The sequence below is a fragment of the Oncorhynchus mykiss genome, chromosome 7, assembly GCF_057628025.1.
Source record: "Oncorhynchus mykiss isolate SJ-2025 chromosome 7, ASM5762802v1, whole genome shotgun sequence".
Classification (NCBI taxonomy): Eukaryota; Metazoa; Chordata; class Actinopteri; order Salmoniformes; family Salmonidae; genus Oncorhynchus; species Oncorhynchus mykiss.
Window position 1 is genome coordinate 80,736,685 of NC_143028.1, and position 18,295 is coordinate 80,754,979.

Below are 18,295 nucleotides of genomic sequence, written 5' to 3' on the forward strand. Positions count from 1 at the left end.
AGCTGTTCAGCGGGACAGAGAGAGAGAAAATACTCAGGAATGTTTAAACAAACACAGACACACAGAACATACAGGTATGTAAATTCATCGTAAGGAAAAAACACAGAGAGAATAAACCGGCATGGGATGGATAGTATATACATAAAGATGAATATAAAACAATATTTGACTTCCTTTCTCACGACGTTGGATAAATAACATCAATCATTACTTGAATTAAAGACGTAAGGTCATAAGATAGACAAACATGTACAGTCAGCACAATCACCAGGGTAGGATAAGTACTTAAACCTCTATAGGATCGGTGTCCCTAAACCGGGACAGTTGTTGCTAACATGCGCTAATGTGTATCACATCTGGCCGTGATTGGGAGTCCCATAGGGAGGTGCACAACAGGCCCAGCGTCATCTGGGTTTTGCCGGTGTAGGCCGTCATTGTAAATAAGAATTTGTTCTTAACTAATAGTCAACTGTGATTGTAATCGAGAGGGTGATTGTTTATTTCGTTTTTATTATCATTATGAAGGGAATATAAACCACAATAGTTGACTTTAGTGTTAATAATATAACCAAAATATAATTATTTAATGACATTATTGATTTATTTATTATGTATTAATACATAATCGAGAAGAAAAATACAATGAATAAAAGGCATTATTACCTTCAAAGAGCGGGCAGCATTTCCTCCAACATGTGATACCTCCTTCGCTGGTGAACTGTCCCAGAGCTGTCTCCAGGAAGAACACCGGGATGCCACAACATATAAAGAAGATTATATATGGTACGAAGAACGCACCTGGAAAACACACACACACACAGACACAGACACACGGACACACACACGGACACAGACACACGGACACAGACACAGCCACACACACGGACACAGACACACACACACACACACACACACACACACACAGACACACACACACACACACACACACACACACACACGTTGACTAGTGTTAAAAGAACGGTTCTTAATAATAATATGGGGCCCAGTTTCCCGGACACGGAAAAGGTTAAGACCTTGGAGTAAGAAAGAAACTCATTTTGAATGAAGATTATAATATTGAAAGTCCTAGAAGATTCTGTTTTTTACAGTACTCAAAAGAGACAGATTGGGAGGGGATCTTTCTTGAATAAAGAAGGACTAGTGGTGTTCAAATCAAATCAAATGTTTATTGGTCACGTACACATGGTTAGCAGATGTTATTGGTCACGTACACATGGTTAGCAGATGTTATTGGTCACATACACATGGTTAGCAGATGTTATTGGTCACGTACACATGGTTAGCAGATGTTAATGGTCACATACACATGGTTAGCAGATGTTATTGGTCACATGGTTAGCAGATGTTATTGGTCACATACACATGGTTAGCAGATGTTATTGGTCACATGGTTAGCAGTTGTTATTGGTCACATACACATGGTTAGCAGATGTTATTGGTCACATACACATGGTTAGCAGATGTTATTGGTCACATACACATGGTTAGCAGATGTTATTGGTCACATACACATGGTTAGCAGATGTTATTTGTCACGTACACATGGTTAGCAGATGTTATTGGTCACGTACACATGGTTAGCATATGTTATTGGTCACTATATTGTTATAACAGAGGTCGGGGAATATCTGGCCTCCTCTGTTGTTATAAGAGGGGTCGGGGAATATCTGACCTCCTCTGTTGGTATAACAGAGGTCGGGAATATCTGACCTCCTCTGTTGTTATAACAACCCTATGATCTTTTGGAAGAACAGCTACCCCCCGCCCCGAATGATCTACAACATGGTTGAATCAATGTCTTACCTCCTCCAGTCTTATAACACAGGTAAGGGAACAGTCAAGTAATGGCTTAGATGTTGGGTTGTCAGTCGTTGGACCCAGGTTCCAGTCCCAGGTTCCAGCTAACCTCCGAATTTGCTATAATACAGTAGAATATCTTACCTCCTCCATTCTTGTAACACAGGTAGGGGAAACGCCACACGTTTCCAAGCCCTATGATCTCTCCGGCCACCGACAGGACAAACTCAATCTTGTTGTTCCAGTGGCCCCTCTCGTTGACCGGCTTCTTGTCGTTGGCTGACTCGAAGTCCAGGGCGTCCTCTGGTTTGCCATTGATTACTGAGACTTTCTTCTCGCCTGTCATGGCGTTGCAACAGCCTGAAATGATACGAATCGATTTTACACTCCTTCAATGAGATTAAACCTCTGGTTTAAGGCTATACAGTGATATTTTGATTTTGAAGCATGTTTATGATGAGGCAGCTGAGAGAGGCGGCCGGGGACAGGGTAGAGTAGAGGAGAGTAGAGTTAGAGTAGAGTAGAATTTGAGTAGAGTAAAGGAGAGTAGAGTTATAGTAGAGTAGAGTTAGAGTAGAGTATAGTTAGAGTAGAGTTAGAGTAGAGTTAAAGTAGAGTAGAGTAGAGTAGAGTTAGAGTAGAGTTAGAGTAGAGTTAGAGTAGAGTAGAGTTAGAGTAGAGTAGAGTTAGAGTAGAGTAGAGTTAGAGTAGAGTAGAGTAGAGTTAGAGTAGAGTTAGAGTAGAGTAGAGTTAGAGTAGAGTAGAGTTAGAGTAGAGTATAGTTAGAGTAGAGTATAGTTAGAGTAGAGTTAGAGTAGAGTTAAAGTAGAGTAGAGTAGAGTAGAGTTAGAGTAGAGTAGAGTAGAGTTAGAGTAGAGTTAGAGTAGAGTAGAGTTAGAGTAGAGTAGAGTTAGAGTAGAGTAGAGTTAGAGTAGAGTATAGTTAGAGTAGAGTTAGAGTAGAGTTAAAGTAGAGTAGAGTAGAGTAGAGTTAGAGTAGAGTTAGAGTAGAGTTAGAGTAGAGTAGAGTTAGAGTAGAGTAGAGTTAGAGTAGAGTAGAGTAGAGTTAGAGTAGAGTAGAGTTAGAGTAGAGTAGAGTAGAGTAAAGGAGAGTAGAGTTAGAGTAGAGTAGAGTTAGAGTAGAGTTAGAGTAGAGTTAGAGTAGAGTAGAGTTAGAGTAGAGTAGAGTTAGAGTAGAGTAGAGTAGAGTAAAGGAGAGTAGAGTTAGAGTAGAGTAGAGTTAGAGTAGAGTTAGAGTAGAGTTAGAGTAGAGTAGAGTTAGAGTAGAGTTAGAGTAGAGTTAGAGTAGAGTAGAGTTAGAGTAGAGTAGAGTTAGAGTAGAGTAGAGTTAGAGTAGAGTAGAGTTAGAGTAGAGTTAGAGTAGAGTAGAGTTAGAGTAGAGTAGAGTTAGAGTAGAGTTAGAGTAGAGTTAGAGTAGAGTTAGAGTAGAGTTAGAGTAGAGTAGAGTTAGAGTAGAGTAAAGGAGAGTAGAGTTAGAGTAGAGTAGTACGGCCGGGGACAGGGTAGAGTAAAGGAGAGTAGAGTTAGAGTAGAGTAGAATTAGAGTAGCGGTAGAGTACAATTATAGTAGAGCAGAGTTAAAGTAGAGTAGAGTAGAGCAGAGTTAGAGTAGAGGTAAAGTAGAGTAAAAGTAGAGTTATAATAGACTAGAGTTAGGGTAGAGTAGAGTAGAGTAGAGTAGAGTAGAGTAGAGTAGAGTAGAGTACCGTTGTGGCCAAAATAATTTTGTGAATGACACAAATATTAATTTCCACAAAGTTCGCTGCTTCGGTGTCTTTAGATATTTTTGCCAGATGTTACTATGGAATGCTGAAGTATAATTACAAACATTTCATAAGTGTCAAAGGCTTTTATTGACAATTACATTAAGTTGATGCAAAGAGTCAAAATTTGCAATGTTGACCCTTCTTTTTCAAGACCTCTGCAATCCGCCCTGGAATGCTGTCAATTAACTTCTGGGCCACATCCTGACTGATGGCAGCCCATTCTTGCATAATCAATGCTTGGAGTTTGTCAGAATTTGTGGGTTTTTGTTTGTCCACCCGCCTCTTGAGGATTGACCACAAGTTCTCAATGGGATTAAGGTCTGGGGAGTTTCCTGGCCATGGACCAAAAAAATAGCGATGTTTTGTTCCCCGAGCCACTTAGTTATCACTTTTGCCTTATGGCAAGTTGCTCCATCATGCTGGAAAAGGCATTGTTGGTCACCAAACTGTTCCTGGATGGTTGGAAGAAGTTGCTCTCGGAGAATGTGTTGGTACCATTCTATATTCACGGCTGTGTTCTTAGGCAAAATTGTGAGTGAGCCCACTCCCTTGGCTGAGAAGCAACCCCACACATGAATGGTCTCAGGATGTTTTACTGTTGGCATGACACCGGAGAGTGAGAGGTAAATTTAGAGTAGTGTTAGAGTAGAGTGAGAGAAGAATAGAGTACGAGTAGAATAGAGGTAGAGGTAAATTAGAGTAGAGTTAGAGTAGAGTAGAGTTAGAGAAGAGTACAGTTAGAGAAGAGTACAGTTAGAGTAGAGTAGAGTTAGAGAAGAGTAGAGTTAGAGTAGAGTAGAGTTATAGTAGAGTTAGAGTAGAGTAGAGTTAGAGTAGAGTAGAGTTAGAGTAGAGTTAGAGTAGAGTAGAGTAGAGTAGAGTTAGCGTTATAGTAGAGTTAGAGTAGAGTAGAGTAGAGTTATAGTAGAGTTAGAGTAGAGTAGAGTAGAGTAGAGTAGAGTAGAGTAGAGTAGAGTAGAGTTATAGTAGAGTAGAGTTAGAGTAGAGTAGAGTAGAGTAGAGTAGAGTAGAGTTATAGTAGAGTAGAGTTAGAGTAGAGTAGAGTTATAGTAGAGTAGAGTTAGAGTAGAGTAGAGTAGAGTTATAGTAGAGTAGAGTTAGAGTAGAGTAGAGTTGGAGTAGAGTAGAGTAGAGTTATAGTAGAGTAGAGTTATAGTAGAGTAGAGTTATAGTAGAGTAGAGTTATAGTAGAGTAGAGTTAGAGTAGAGTAGAGTTAGAGTAGAGTAGAGTTATAGTAGAGTAGAGTTATAGTAGAGTAGAGTTAGAGTAGAGTTATAGTAGAGTAGAGTTAGAGTAGAGTAGAGTAAAGGAAGAGTAGAGTTAGAGTAGAGTTATAGTAGAGTAGAGTTATAGTAGAGTAGATTTATAGTAGAGTAGATTTATAGTAGAGTAGAGTAGAGTTAGAGTAGAGTAGAGTTAGAGTAGAGTAGAATAGAGTTGAAGTAGAGTAGAGTTAGAGTAGAGTAAATGTAGAGTAGAGTTCCACCACTTTAGGATGACACTGGGAGACTGGGAGTCTTCGACTACAATCACAGGAAATTACACTAGAGATATGTCTGACATGCATTTACAATGTGGGGTCTCCATGACCTACAAGAACCTCAACTTAAGCCCTGTTACAAAATTGGTATGATATAGTTTATAAACGGACATTCAAATAAAATCAAATAGAGCTGTGTCGTCAATCAGGAGGTCCCCCAAATGCAACAATTGTCTCTCCAATTAGGAACAGCATGACACAATTGAATTTAGGTGTGACAAAGTCATGAGCGCAAAACGACACATCATCAACTCTTACAATTGATTATTTTTTAAATCATGATTCGTATCGACCCCGCCTTCCCCCTCGTCTAGTGGATGAGAGAAAGCATGAATTGACAAAGAGGTGAAGTCTGAAGTCACACTACTCACCGATATACTGTAGGTTATATAGTAAAGAATATACTGTAGGTTATATAGGAAAGGCTCCGTGAGAAGAGAACCAGGACGCGATAAAGAAGGAGAGAAAAACAGGAAGTTCTGGATGTTTTTTCCGCCGTCAGTTGAATGTGGTTGTTTTTGTTTTGTCTCCGTCTATATAAAGGAAGATTCCGGTTAGGCGGCTGCGGTAGATATCTCGTACCAGGCTCGCGCTGGATAGGATAACATGCAACTGCGCAGCCGGTGGGTAAAGCGCGCGATGTGATCTCCTAACGCCTCCGGTTGGACAGAAGCCACGAGGTAACCGTAACCACACAGCGCGGTGTTTCACACACCATTGTAAACTCACGCAACACAGCACAGGGAAAAAGGGGGACGGAGTTACGAAGACCAACGGAAAGATAACCAGGCTGAACAAAATGAGGAAAAATTATAGCCTATAGCTCATCGACTCAGAGAGTGTGAGGTTTTATTCTCGGTGTGTGGGTATGTTGTTGTTGTTGTTTTCGTTGAGCCAGGCTAACAATCTATTCAAGACCTGGGGCCTGTTGCACAAAACTAGGATAAGGGATTAAGCCAGGATATCTTGGTGATCCTGGCTCAATTGATCCGTAATCCGGTTGCACTAAAGATGGATAGGGGGCAGGAGGATATGTTATGGTATAAATTACCATGGAGATTTATTCTGTGGAGCTAGCCTGCTCCAGACCAGGCTAAATTCCAGGATCTATTTAATCTCATCCCTAATGTCAGTCAGCAGTCACCACAAATGGAAACCAATAGTTATTTCACTGCTCACTATACATTGTTATCACATATAACTAGACCCACTGTTATTTAAACGTTTGTGATCATTAATTTCAATGATTTTGTATAAAAAATGATTTTTAGATGATGTTGCTATCATTAGATAATTTACAGTTTCCCATAGACTATAAGGCTATATATAAAATGCTAGAATATTAGGGCCACAGAGGGGAAAAAAACACAAGTCATAATATTGTAACCAGTTGTTTTAAAGGAGGACAGTTGTTAAAATGACAGATGTGGGGCATTTCGTGAAATTGTACTTCAGTATGGTTTCATAAACAAAGACATGCTGATGTGCCAGAATATTAAGTATCACATTGTCATAAGTATCAAAACTGTAAAAACAATATGTAGCTTTTCTGCAGAAAGAACCAGCCTCATAAATGTATGACTTTATCCTTTTTCTTCAGTGTGGCCCTAGTACTCTGTCATATAAACAAATACACATTCCATATGAATATAAAAACACAATGTGTAACATTATGTTCCTTTATTGAATAAGGACAAAACAAAGCAGGTAAACCATCAGCTCCTTTCAAAACTGAAGTCACAGTGACTCTACAAGATGGAAAGCACAGAATCTAAGCATATTATACAAAATGATACATATACAGACCTTTGAATGTGTATAACACACCCTGCATGTCTGCACACTAAAATAAATGCAGGACAAATCCATACACATCAACTGAACAGACAAATGAATGGATGCAGTAGCCTCCCTGCAGCCTTGTATTACACACAGTATACCGCACAAACATCATAAGAGGCCAAATTCGTCAAAAAACGAACCCAAAAAAACCCAAATTCCTCTGCCACCGCAGGACATATTTAACCAAAATTGAAAGCACACATACTAACTAAAATAATTCAACACATATTGGTCCCTCAGCAGCCGACCACTGTCGTCATCAGGGAAGATTGCCGGATTGTCCCAGTCCATGGCTGGTGGCACTCTGGGGGCCCTCTCCTTCCTCAGGCAGGCCACATTGTGGAGGACAGCACAAGCCACAGTAATATCACATGCCCTAACAGGGCTGACCCTTAATTTGTGAAGGCAGTGAAAGCGTGCCTTCAGGAGGCCAAAGGTCATTTCAACTCTGGCCCTGGTCCTGGCATGGGCATGGTTGTAGGCCTGCTGTGCTTCCTGGGGGTCTGTGAAAGGTGTCAGGAGAAAAGGCTGGCAGCCATACCCCCTGTCTCCCAGCAACACACCAGAGAATTCACCTGTCAACACAAAATCTCATCATTACTACCTCATAAACACAGTGATATTCTTGACACAGCCATGATGGTTATAAATAGGGGTTGTGTGGCTTACCTTGTGATAGGCACTGATAGATTTCAGAGGCCCGAAAGATTCTGGAGTCATGGACTGAGCCAGGCCATTTTGCCACAACATTGCTGATCACACAGTCAGCATTGCAGACCATCTGAAATCATAAGATGAGGAATATTACACCAATCAATGCACATCACTGGCAATGCAGAGTGTTCGTCAATGGACAATATCAAAAAGTTATGTTCACCTGAACATTAATGCTGTGAAAGGATTTCCTATTCACAAAATCGGCCTCATGGGCACCTGAGGGGGCTTTTATCCTTATGTGTGTGCAGTCCACTGCACCAATGACATTGGGGAAACCTGTCACACAAAGTAATGAGTATCCTACTATGTGTTAACAGTTGTCCTGTAATTTGTAGATCCTCTTACCTGCAATCCTATAGAACTCCTCTTTGATGTCACAGAGTCTTCTGTGGCCAGGGAAGGAGATGAAGACATCTGCTAATGCTTTGATAGCCAGACACACACTCCTTATTGTGCGGCAAATTGTGGCCTTGTTCAGCTGTTCTGCATCCCCCACTGAGTACAGGAAGGCTCCACTAGCAAAAAAGCGCAAGGCCACACAAACCATTTGCTCCACACTCAGTGCATGGCTCCGTGCAGTGCGGTGCTTAATCCTGGGACCCAGTAGTCTGCATAGATACCTGATGCCATCTGCAGAAAACCTGTATCTTTCATATAGATGGTCATCAGGGAAGGCCAGTGGGTCCAACCGGTCCCTGAAGACCCTTTCTCACCTGAAGGCTCTCCTCAGCACAAGTGCTTCTTCATCCACCACATCTCGCACGAATGGGCATGCCATTGTCAGAGCAGAAAGGAACACACAATTTTGGGCCTTCATATAGGCTAGTGGCCACACCTGGTGCTGGGGGGGGTGGGCAAAAGAGGGCGATGCCTTATAACGATGACTTGGTTGTACTGATTGCTGGGAAAATAAAAAAAACCTTAGAAAGATGCCACCGTCCTGTGTGCTCACAATAAGAGCTCATATGTCATGGCTCACTTGACTTTACGAGAATATACCTAATTTTTATTTTGAGCTGTGTCATCTTCTTGGAGCTGGGGAGGAAAGAAAAATAATGATTAATACATTTGTGTTACAGTTAGCATACAGTGTACATTGAAGGCATATCTCACCTCCCTCTCAAGTTTTTTTATTTCAAGGTCCAGTTTCCTAATTGTCCTCTTTTTTATTTAGAACTCCAGTGCAAGATTTTCCATCTTTTTCTTCTTGTACTGAATGTCTATGTCTGCCAGTTCTATTTGGCACCGGAGGTGGTTGCCATACAACTTTCTGATAGCTTGTGAGCTCTGTGAACACAATACAATTAGCGCAGCTGGAATTTGGCAGGATGTGGTGTCCTTTTATTAATACGCACTATGTTGCCAGGCTGGTTTTCCCACTGTATAGCATCTGGGTCCTGTAAAAGAAATTAGATTTTTTGATTTTGATGAGGACTCCTCACCATTGTAGAGTAAATAGTACTTTCACAGTCTTAACATGATACCTCATGCCTTCTGGAATCCAGAGAGATGGTCTCCTCCTCATCATCGTCTCCATCATGTGCTGTTGCTGCTGCACTGGGGCCTTCACCCTATCACATTTAATCAGATTCATATTGAAGCTAGTAGACAAGACATGCCAGGCCTACAGTATGCCTTTGATGGAGTACTCACTGGATCAGCATCGTCTGGTGCTTGTGCTGGTGGCTCTAACAGGAACACAGTGCTGCCAGACACTGCAAGGCAATAGGTAAACCAAAGTCAGACAGTCCAAATTGATTCAATATGAATGTGGTTGTATCCCATGTAGAGATGGAAGGACATACCTTGAATGAAGCGGGTGGCATCTTGGGAGGAACCTATGCTCGTCTCTTTCCCCCCAGGGATCCCCTCTAAGACGGGCCTGCCTTTATTTAGCTCCAAGGCCATGTCCTCTGCTGGGGTAAGGTCAGCCTTTGGTGACCCACCACCCGTGCCTTGTCTGTGGGTATTCTTTTTCACTGCTAAAACAGTACAGACAATGTGTGAGCAGGCACCTTCTGGGTACAATATATGCTTGTGCTTTGTTAAATATTAGTCAGGGACCATACCATTCTGCAGAATGTTCTTGTATTTGATTTTGACCTGCTGCCATGTCCGTTTTGGCCCGTTCATGTTTAATCTACACACACACACACACACACACACACACACACACACACACACACACTTAATGGAGTCACACTGCAAAAAATTACTTGGTATTTTTGTCTTGTTTTCAGTAAAAATATCAAAAATTTTATCATAGCTTTATACAGTGTGATGGAGTTACTTTACACAATTTCACTCATATCTGCAGTGCATTTCAATAAAAAAAATTAACCGTTTCATAATTACAGTACAACTGCATTTTTGGAGATGTGAATTAAATATTTGAATTGTAATTGTGATGTTTCAGCGGAGCGGTGAGTGTGTAATTGTGCACTACTTACGCATTCAGGCGGTCTGCAATACTTTGCCACGCTTTTTCTCTTTGCTTTATCACTGTGGCGGTGTTGCCTTTCTTCTTAATTATATATTTTACCTCCTCGTATGCCTCCATGAGGATTTGTGCTTCCGACGGGGAAAAGTACGCGGCTCTAGTTGCCATGGTAAATCAGTTAATCTGTGATCTGTGGCGGGGTCTATTTGAGTGAGCCGTGAGCGCGCACCTATCCAGGATTGGTTTCACCTGGCTTAATGAATCCGTGTCTGCTCATCCTGGCTTGGTCTTTGTGCAACCAATTAAGCCTGGACGCACATGTTTTGGCTTCATTGAGCTCAGCTGAGTCATTTATCCCGGATGTCTTAATTCTACTTTTGTGCAACAGGCCCCTGGATAGATCTATAGAGGGGAGGGGAACTAATTCTGCCATCACTAGAAGACTGCATGTATAAGCTTGTCATGAGTGATTTAGACATTTGACGGAACTGTATTGTGAATGTACTGTATAGAGTCATACAAGCTTTTGTGGTTTCAGTGTATCGTGTAATAAATAACCTGTCAACCATCATAACATGTTTCCATAACAAGTGGTCACTACAGTAGCAAAGTGACAAATTGTCATAAACTTTATTTACATTTAAAATGTCAAGTTCTCGCTTTAAAAACCGAATGAAAACTCAAATCAAATTCTGATGACTTCAAAAATGTCATTTTTCCAAAACAGGTGAATTAAACTTTTTTTTTTTACAAAACTAGTTGACCAAAGTGGAAATGATCAATATTGTAAATATTAATGACCTACAAGTAGAGAAATGTTGCAGATATTAGCATAATAATTTGCTCAAAACACAGTTATTTAGTAGTTCTAAATGTATGTATATTTTTTTACCTTAGTTCAGGGGGTGTTGAGAAGGAAAGTCGAACCTAAAGAGTGGACGAGTGGCTGTGAGTTAAAGGAGTTTACGGGGTGGTACAAGTGACTATTTTGCCGAATCCCAGCCACATGATCAGCAGGGAAATGTCAAGAGAATGAAGGGGAGTCAAACCTAAAGAGCTAGAAACCATTGATTTATGAATCGATGTCAGTGGTGTTGTATCCTTTGTTGAGACAAAGGCCTGTGTATCCCAAATGGCACCCTAATCTCTTTATAGTGTACTACTTTGGACCAGGGTCCACGAGGCTCTGGTCAAAAGGAGTGCACTATATAGGGAACAGGGGGGGGGGGGGGGGGGGGGGGGGGGGCATTTGGGACACAGACAGGGGTTCAGGCAGCATACAAACAACACAAACAACCGACCTGTTGTGCCTCCGAGTTCGTCAAGGCAACACACACATTCCTTAAAGGGGAATTTCTGCCAAGATATATATAGTCATTACTATATTAACAACATTTTGATCACTGAACATTAAAGGGTATCTAAACCACAAGCTTGAACGAGAGAATTTTCATTTCACTGGTAGAATCGGGAAAGTTTCGAACTTCCTGTGTATTCGTCTGCTCATAGTGAAAAAACAAAGCCTGGCATTCATTGAAAATGCAGATACTGCCCCGCTTGGTAGATGGGGCATGCCCAGAAAACTTGGTATTTTCATTCATGCAGATACCCACTAGGTAACTTGATGGCTTTGTTTACTTTGAACGACCAACACATAGTAATCTCAGAACATCTCTAGGCAGGGGGCCTCCCAAGTGGCGTCACGACAGACCCAGGTTCAATCCCAGGCTGTCGCAGCCAGCCCGTGAGGTGACGCAAGAGTCGTCCGGGTTAGGGTAGGGCTCGGCCGGCCGGGATGTCCCTCTCCCATCGCGATCTAGCGACTCCTTGTGGCTAGAGCGGTGAGCATGCCAGTTTGTACATTGCTGCAGCTGGCTTCCGGGTTAAGGGAGCAGTGTGGCTTGACAGGGTTGTGTGTCGTAAGTGGCTCTTGACCTGTTCTATGTCTGATTTGATTCATTAGGATCCCTATTAGCCACCGTTGCTGACGACATCTAGTCTGACACACAACGAAAACACATACACACAGACAAAATACGTGTGTGTGTGTGTGTGTGTGTGTGTGTGCGCGTGTGTGTGTGTGTATGTGTGTGTGTATGTGTGTGTGTGTGTATGTGTGTGTGTGTGTGTGTGTGTGTGTGTGCGTGTGTGTGTGTGTATGTGTGTGTGTGTGTGTGTGTTACTGTGTGTGTGTGTGTGTGTATGTGTGTGTGTGTGTGTGTGTTACTGTGTGTTACTGTGTGTGTGTGTGTGTGTGTGTGTGTGTGTGTATGTGTGTGTGTGTGTGTGTGTGTGTATGTGTATGTGTGTGTGCCTGTGTATGTGTGTGTGTGTGTGTTACTGTGTGTTACTGTGTGTTACTGTGTGTGTGTGTGTGTGTGTGTGTGTGTGTGTGTGTGTGTGTGTGTGTGTGTGTGTGTGTGTGTGTGTGTGTGTGTGTATGTGTGTGTGTGTGTGTGTGTGTGTGTGTATCAGGGACTGGAGGCTCATCAGAGGAGGAAGAGGAGGACCATCCTCTTCAGTGAATTTCATAAACATTTCAATGGTGAAACATTTAAAAATTGATCATTTTAAAATAAAAATTACACTAAATATATTCACGTCACCAAATAATTGATTAAAACACACTATTTTGCAATAGTCAACTGTAGCCTCAACAGCTCTCTGTAGGGTTGCACCATGGCGTAGCCGGAGGACAGCTAGCTTCCGTCCTCCTCTGGGTACATTGACTTCAATTACAAGACCTAGGAAGCTCATGGTTCTCACCCCCTTCCATAGACTTACACAGTAATTATGACAACTTCCGGAGGACTTCTTCCAACCTATCAGAGCTCTTGCAGCATGAACTGACATGTTGTCCACCCAATCAAAGGACCAGATAATTAATCTAGTACGGAAAGCATAAGCTACAGCTAGCTAGCACTGCAGAGCATAAAATATATAGTTGAGCAGTTTTGAACAAATTCAATTCCAAAATTAAGCAGAAGCAAGAGTTAGGTGAGAGAGAGAGATCTATATTTGGCTGTATATATTTTTTACTTTCACTTTCACTTAGCTGATTGCAACTAGCTAGTTTAGCCTACTCTAACATACTCACCCGGCTCAAACAGAGAGCTAGCTGGTTATGGCTATCCAACAGAGAGGGATGCTATGTTAGCTAGCTGGCTAAGGCTATTCAACAGAGAGGGATGCTATGTTAGCTAGCTTTTTATAGCTATCCAACAGAGCGGGATGCAATGTGCTAGCTGGCTATGGCTATCCAACAGAGAGGGATGCTATGTTAGCTAGCTGGCTATGGCTATCCAACAGAGCGGGATGCTATGTTAGCTAGCTGGCTATGGCTATCCAACAGAGAGGGATGCTATGTTAGCTAGCTGGCTATGGCTATCCAACAGAGAGGGATGCTATGTTAGCTAGCTGGCTATGGCTATCCAACAGAGCGGGATGCTATGTTAGCTAGCTGGCTATGGCTATCCAACAGAGAGGGATGCTATGTTAGCTAGCTGGCTACGGCTATCCAACAGAGAGGGATGCTATGTTAGCTAGCTGGCTATGGCTATCCAACAGAGAGGGATGCTATGTTAGCTAGCTGGCTACAGCTATCCAACAGAGAGGCATGCTATGTTAGCTAGCTGGCTATGGCTATCCAACAGAGAGGGATGCTATGTTAGCTAGCTGGCTATGGCTATCCAACAGAGAGGGATGCTATGTTAGCTAGCTGGCTACGGCTATCCAACAGAGAGGCATGCTATGTTAGCTAGCTGGCTATGGCTATCCAACAGAGAGGGATGCTATGTTAGCTAGCTGGCTATGGCTATCCAACAGAGAGGGATGCTATGTTAGCTAGCTGGCTATGGCTATCCAACAGAGCGGGATGCTATGTTAGCTAGCTGGCCACGGCTATCCAACAGAGAGGGATGCTATGTTAGCTAGCTGGCTACGTCTATCCAACAGAGAGGGATGCTATGTTAGCTAGCTGGCTATGGCTATCCAACAGAGAGGGATGCTATGTTAGCTAGCTGGCTACGGCTATCCAACAGAGAGGGATGCTATGTTAGCTAGCTGGCTAAGGCTATCCAACAGAGAGGGATGCTATGTTAGCTAGCTGGCTATGGCAATCCAACAGAGCGGGATGCTATGTTAGCTAGCTGGCTATGGCAATCCAACAGAGAGGGATGCTATGTTAGCTAGCTGGCTACGGCTATCCAACAGAGAGGGATGCTATGTTAGCTAGCTGGCTACGGCTATCCAACACCGGAACTCTTCCAAGTCAAGGTAAGCATTTGGTTGTATTAATTTATTGCCCCCGGGGCCCTCTAGCAGAACTGCTCAACTGCTTTCTGACTGTACAAATCAAATCCAAGTTTATTTGTCACGTGCGCCGAATACAACAGGTGTAGAGCTTACAGTGAAATGCTTACTTACAGGCTCTAACCAATAGTGCAAAAAAGCATTAAGTGAACAATAGGTAAGTAAAGAAATAAAAACAACAGTAACAAGACAGGCTATATACAGTAGTGAGGCTATATACAGTAGAGAAGCTATATACAGTAGTGAGGCTATATACAGTAGAGAGGCTATATACAGTAGTGAAGCTATTCGGCCCCCTTGAACTTTGCAACCTTTTGCCACATTTCAGGCTTCAAACATAAATATATAAAACTGTATTTTTTTGTGAAGAATCAACAACAATTGGGACACAATCATGAAGTGAAACGACATTTATTGGATATTTCAAACTTTTTTAACAAATCAAAAACTGAAAAATTGGGCGTGCAAAATTATTCAGCCCCCTTAAGTTAATACTTTGTAGCGCCACCTTTTGCTGCGATTACAGCTGTAAGTCGCTTGGGGTATGTCTCTATCAGTTTTGCACATCGAGAGACTGACTGGCAGTTTTCAGTTCTTTCCACAGATTCTCAAATGGATTCAGGTCTGGACTTTGACTTGGCCATTCTAACACCTGGATATGTTTATTTTTGAACCATTCCATTGTAGATTTTGCTTTATGTTTTGGATCATTGTCTTGTTGGAAAACAAATCTCCGTCCCAGTCTCAGGTCTTTTGCAGAGTCAATCAAGTTTTCTTCCAGAATGGTCCGGTATTTGGCTCCATCCATCTTCCCATCAATTTTAACCATCTTCCCTGTCCCTGCTGAAGAAAAGCAGGCCCAAACCATGATGCTGCCACCACCATGTTTGACTGTGGGGATGGTGTGTTCAGGGTGATGAGCTGTGTTGCTTTTACGCCAAAAATTGTTGCCAAAAAGTTCAATTTTGGTTTCATCTGACCAGAGCACCTTCTTCCACATGTTTGGTGTGTCTCCCAGGTGGCTTGTGGCAAACTTTAAACAACACTTTTTATGGATATCTTTAAGAAATGGCTTTCTTCTTGCCACTCTTCCATAAAGGTAAGATTTGTGCAATATACGACTGATTGTTGTCCTATGGACAGAGTCTCCCACCTCAGCTGTAGATCTCTGCAGTTCATCCAGAGTGATCATGGGCCTCTTGGCTGCATCTCTGATCAGTCTTCTCCTTGTATGAGCTGAAAGTTTAGAGGGACGGCCAGGTCTTGGTAGATTTGCAGTGGTCTGATACTCCTTCCATTTCAATATTATCGCTTGCACAGTGCTCCTTGGGATGTTTAAAGCTTGGGAAATCTTTTTGTATCCAAATCCTGCTTTAAACTTCTTCACAACAGTATCTCGGACCTGCCTGGTGTGTTCCTTGTTCTTCATGATGCTCTCTGCGCTTTTAACGGACCTCTGAGACTATCACAGTGCAGGTGCATTTATACAGAGACTTGATTACACACAGGTGGATTGTATTTATCATCATTAGTCATTTAGGTCAACATTGGATCATTCAGAGATCCTCACTGAACTTCTGGAGAGAGTTTGCTGCACTGAAAGTAAAGGGGCTGAATAATTTTGCACGCCCAATTTTTCAGTTTTTGATTTGTTAAAAAAGTTTGAAATATCCAATAAATGTCGTTCCACTTCATGATTGTGTCCCACTTGTTGTTGATTCTTCACAAAAAAATACAGTTTTATATCTTTATGTTTGAAGCCTGAAATGTGGCAAAAGGTCGCAAAGTTCAAGGGGGCCGAATACTTTCGCAAGGCACTGTATATACAACGAGGAAAGTGATAATACTGTTTTTAAATGGCTGCTATGATTGATTGTGATCAGGAGTGTACATCATTACGCCGATTCTGTTGAAAAACGTTTCTGTTGAAAAACATACCTGAATTTGTCCAATAAAAACTCTCATTTGCAACTGTCGGACTAATAATTACACCCTAGATCACCTAGATGCGGTATTGAATGTGTCTGTTACTCTAATTGACGAGGAGTAGTAGGAAGGATCGGAGGACCAATGCGCAGCGTGGTACGTGTTCATGATTCTTTTAATAGAACACTGAAAAATACAAAATAACAACGAGAAATAACAAAAACAGTTCCGTGTGGAACACACCGACACAGAAAATAATCACCCACAACTCAAGGGTGAAAACAGGCTGCCTAAGTATGGTTCTCAATCAGGGACAACGATTGACAGCTGCCTCTGATTGAGAACCATACCAGGCCAAACACAGAAACACCAAATCATAGAAAAATGAACATAGACAACCCACCCAACTCACGCCCTGACCATACTAAAACAAAGACATAACAAAATAACTAAGGTCAGAACGTGACAGTACCCCCCCCCCCCCCCCCCCCCCCCAAAGGTGCGGACTCTGGCCGCAAAACCTGAACCTATAGGGGAGGGTCTGGGTGGGTCGTGGACCCCACTCCACCATAGTCTTTGCCCGCCTCTTTACCCACCTCCGTGGCCTCTTTAGAGCGGCGACCGTCGCCGCCGACCTCGGACTGGGGAACCTAGCAGTGGGTCCCGAATGGACGGGAGATTCCGGCAGCACCGGAGTGAAGGGCGACTCTGGCAGCTCCGGAGTAACGGACGGCTCTGACAGCTCCTGACTGGCGGGCGGCTCTGGCAGCTCAGGACAGACGGGAGACTCTGGCAGCTCAGGACAGACGGGAGACTCTGGCAGCTCAGGACAGACGGGAGACTCTGGCAGCTCAGGACAGACGGGAGACTCTGGCAGCTCAGGACAGACGGGAGACTCTGGCAGGACTCCGTGTCCTCCCCTTTATCTGTCCCTCCATGATCTCCCCTTTATCTGTCCCTCCACGACCTCCCCTTTATCTGTCCCTCCACGACCTCCCCTTTATCTGTCCCCCATGATCTCCCCTTTATCTGTCCCTCCATGACCTCCCCTTTATCTGTCCCCCATGATCTCCCCTTTATCTGTCCCTCCATGACCTCCCCTTTATCTGTCCCTCCTTTACCTCCCCTTTATCTGTCCTTCCACGACCTCCCCTTTATCTGTCCCCCATGATCTCCCCTTTATCTGTCCCCCATGATCTCCCCTTTATCTGTCCCTCCATGACCTCCCCTTTATCTGTCCCTCCTTTACCTCCCCTTTATCTGTCCCTCCATGACCTCCCCTTTATCTGTCCCTCCTTTACCTCCCCTTTATCTGTCCCTCCATGACCTCCCCTTTATCTGCCCCCCATGATCTCCCCTTTATCTGTCCCTCCTTTACCTCCCCTTTATCTGTCCCTGCTTTACCTCCCCTTTATCTGTCCCTCCATGACCTCCCCTTTATCTGTCCCTCCATGACCTCCCCTTAATCCATCGAGAGGGGTAGTTCACAGGATACAGTTCTGCTGCAATGACACACAAATTAATTATGTTTCTCTCCATCTAGACTCCACTCCAGGAAGAAGTCCAGGTACCACAAGGTATTTTTCTATAAGATAAAAAAAAATATATATAAATTATAGTCTTTTGTATAGTTTAAAAGACAGCTGAACTGTGCCAGCACAACATCAACATTAGGGTAGACTAACTGAACATGTGTCACGACTTCCGCCGAAGTCGGTCCTTCTCCTTGTTCGGCGGTCGATGTCCCCGACCTTCTAGCCATCGCTGATCCATTTTTCATTTTCCATTGGTTTTGTCTTGTCTTCCTTCACACCTGGTTCCAATCCCATCAATGACATGTTGTGTATTTAACCCTCTGTTTCCCCTCATGTCCTTGTCGGAGATTGTTTGATG

General features: G+C 42.9%; 1 protein-coding gene across 3 annotated transcripts in view; it reads right to left on the reverse strand.

Moving 5' to 3' along the window:
- Positions 1-11,191, reverse strand: part of slc6a11b (solute carrier family 6 member 11b) — an 86,760-nt gene extending 75,569 nt beyond the window's left edge. Inside the window, exons 1-3 of one of the 3 annotated variants that reach the window (XM_090242346.1) lie at positions 11,058-11,191; positions 1,963-2,178; positions 664-798 (exon numbers count right to left, since the gene is read on the reverse strand). In XM_090242346.1, the coding sequence (XP_090098472.1) occupies positions 664-798; positions 1,963-2,164 (337 nt within the window). In that variant the 5' untranslated portion in view covers positions 2,165-2,178; positions 11,058-11,191. Of the gene's footprint in view, positions 1-663; positions 799-1,962; positions 2,179-5,537; positions 6,043-11,057 lie in introns of those variants that run through there. The other 2 variants (XM_090242345.1, XM_090242347.1) reach the window with 2 other exon arrangements.
- Between the last annotated feature and the right edge of the window lie 7,104 nt (positions 11,192-18,295).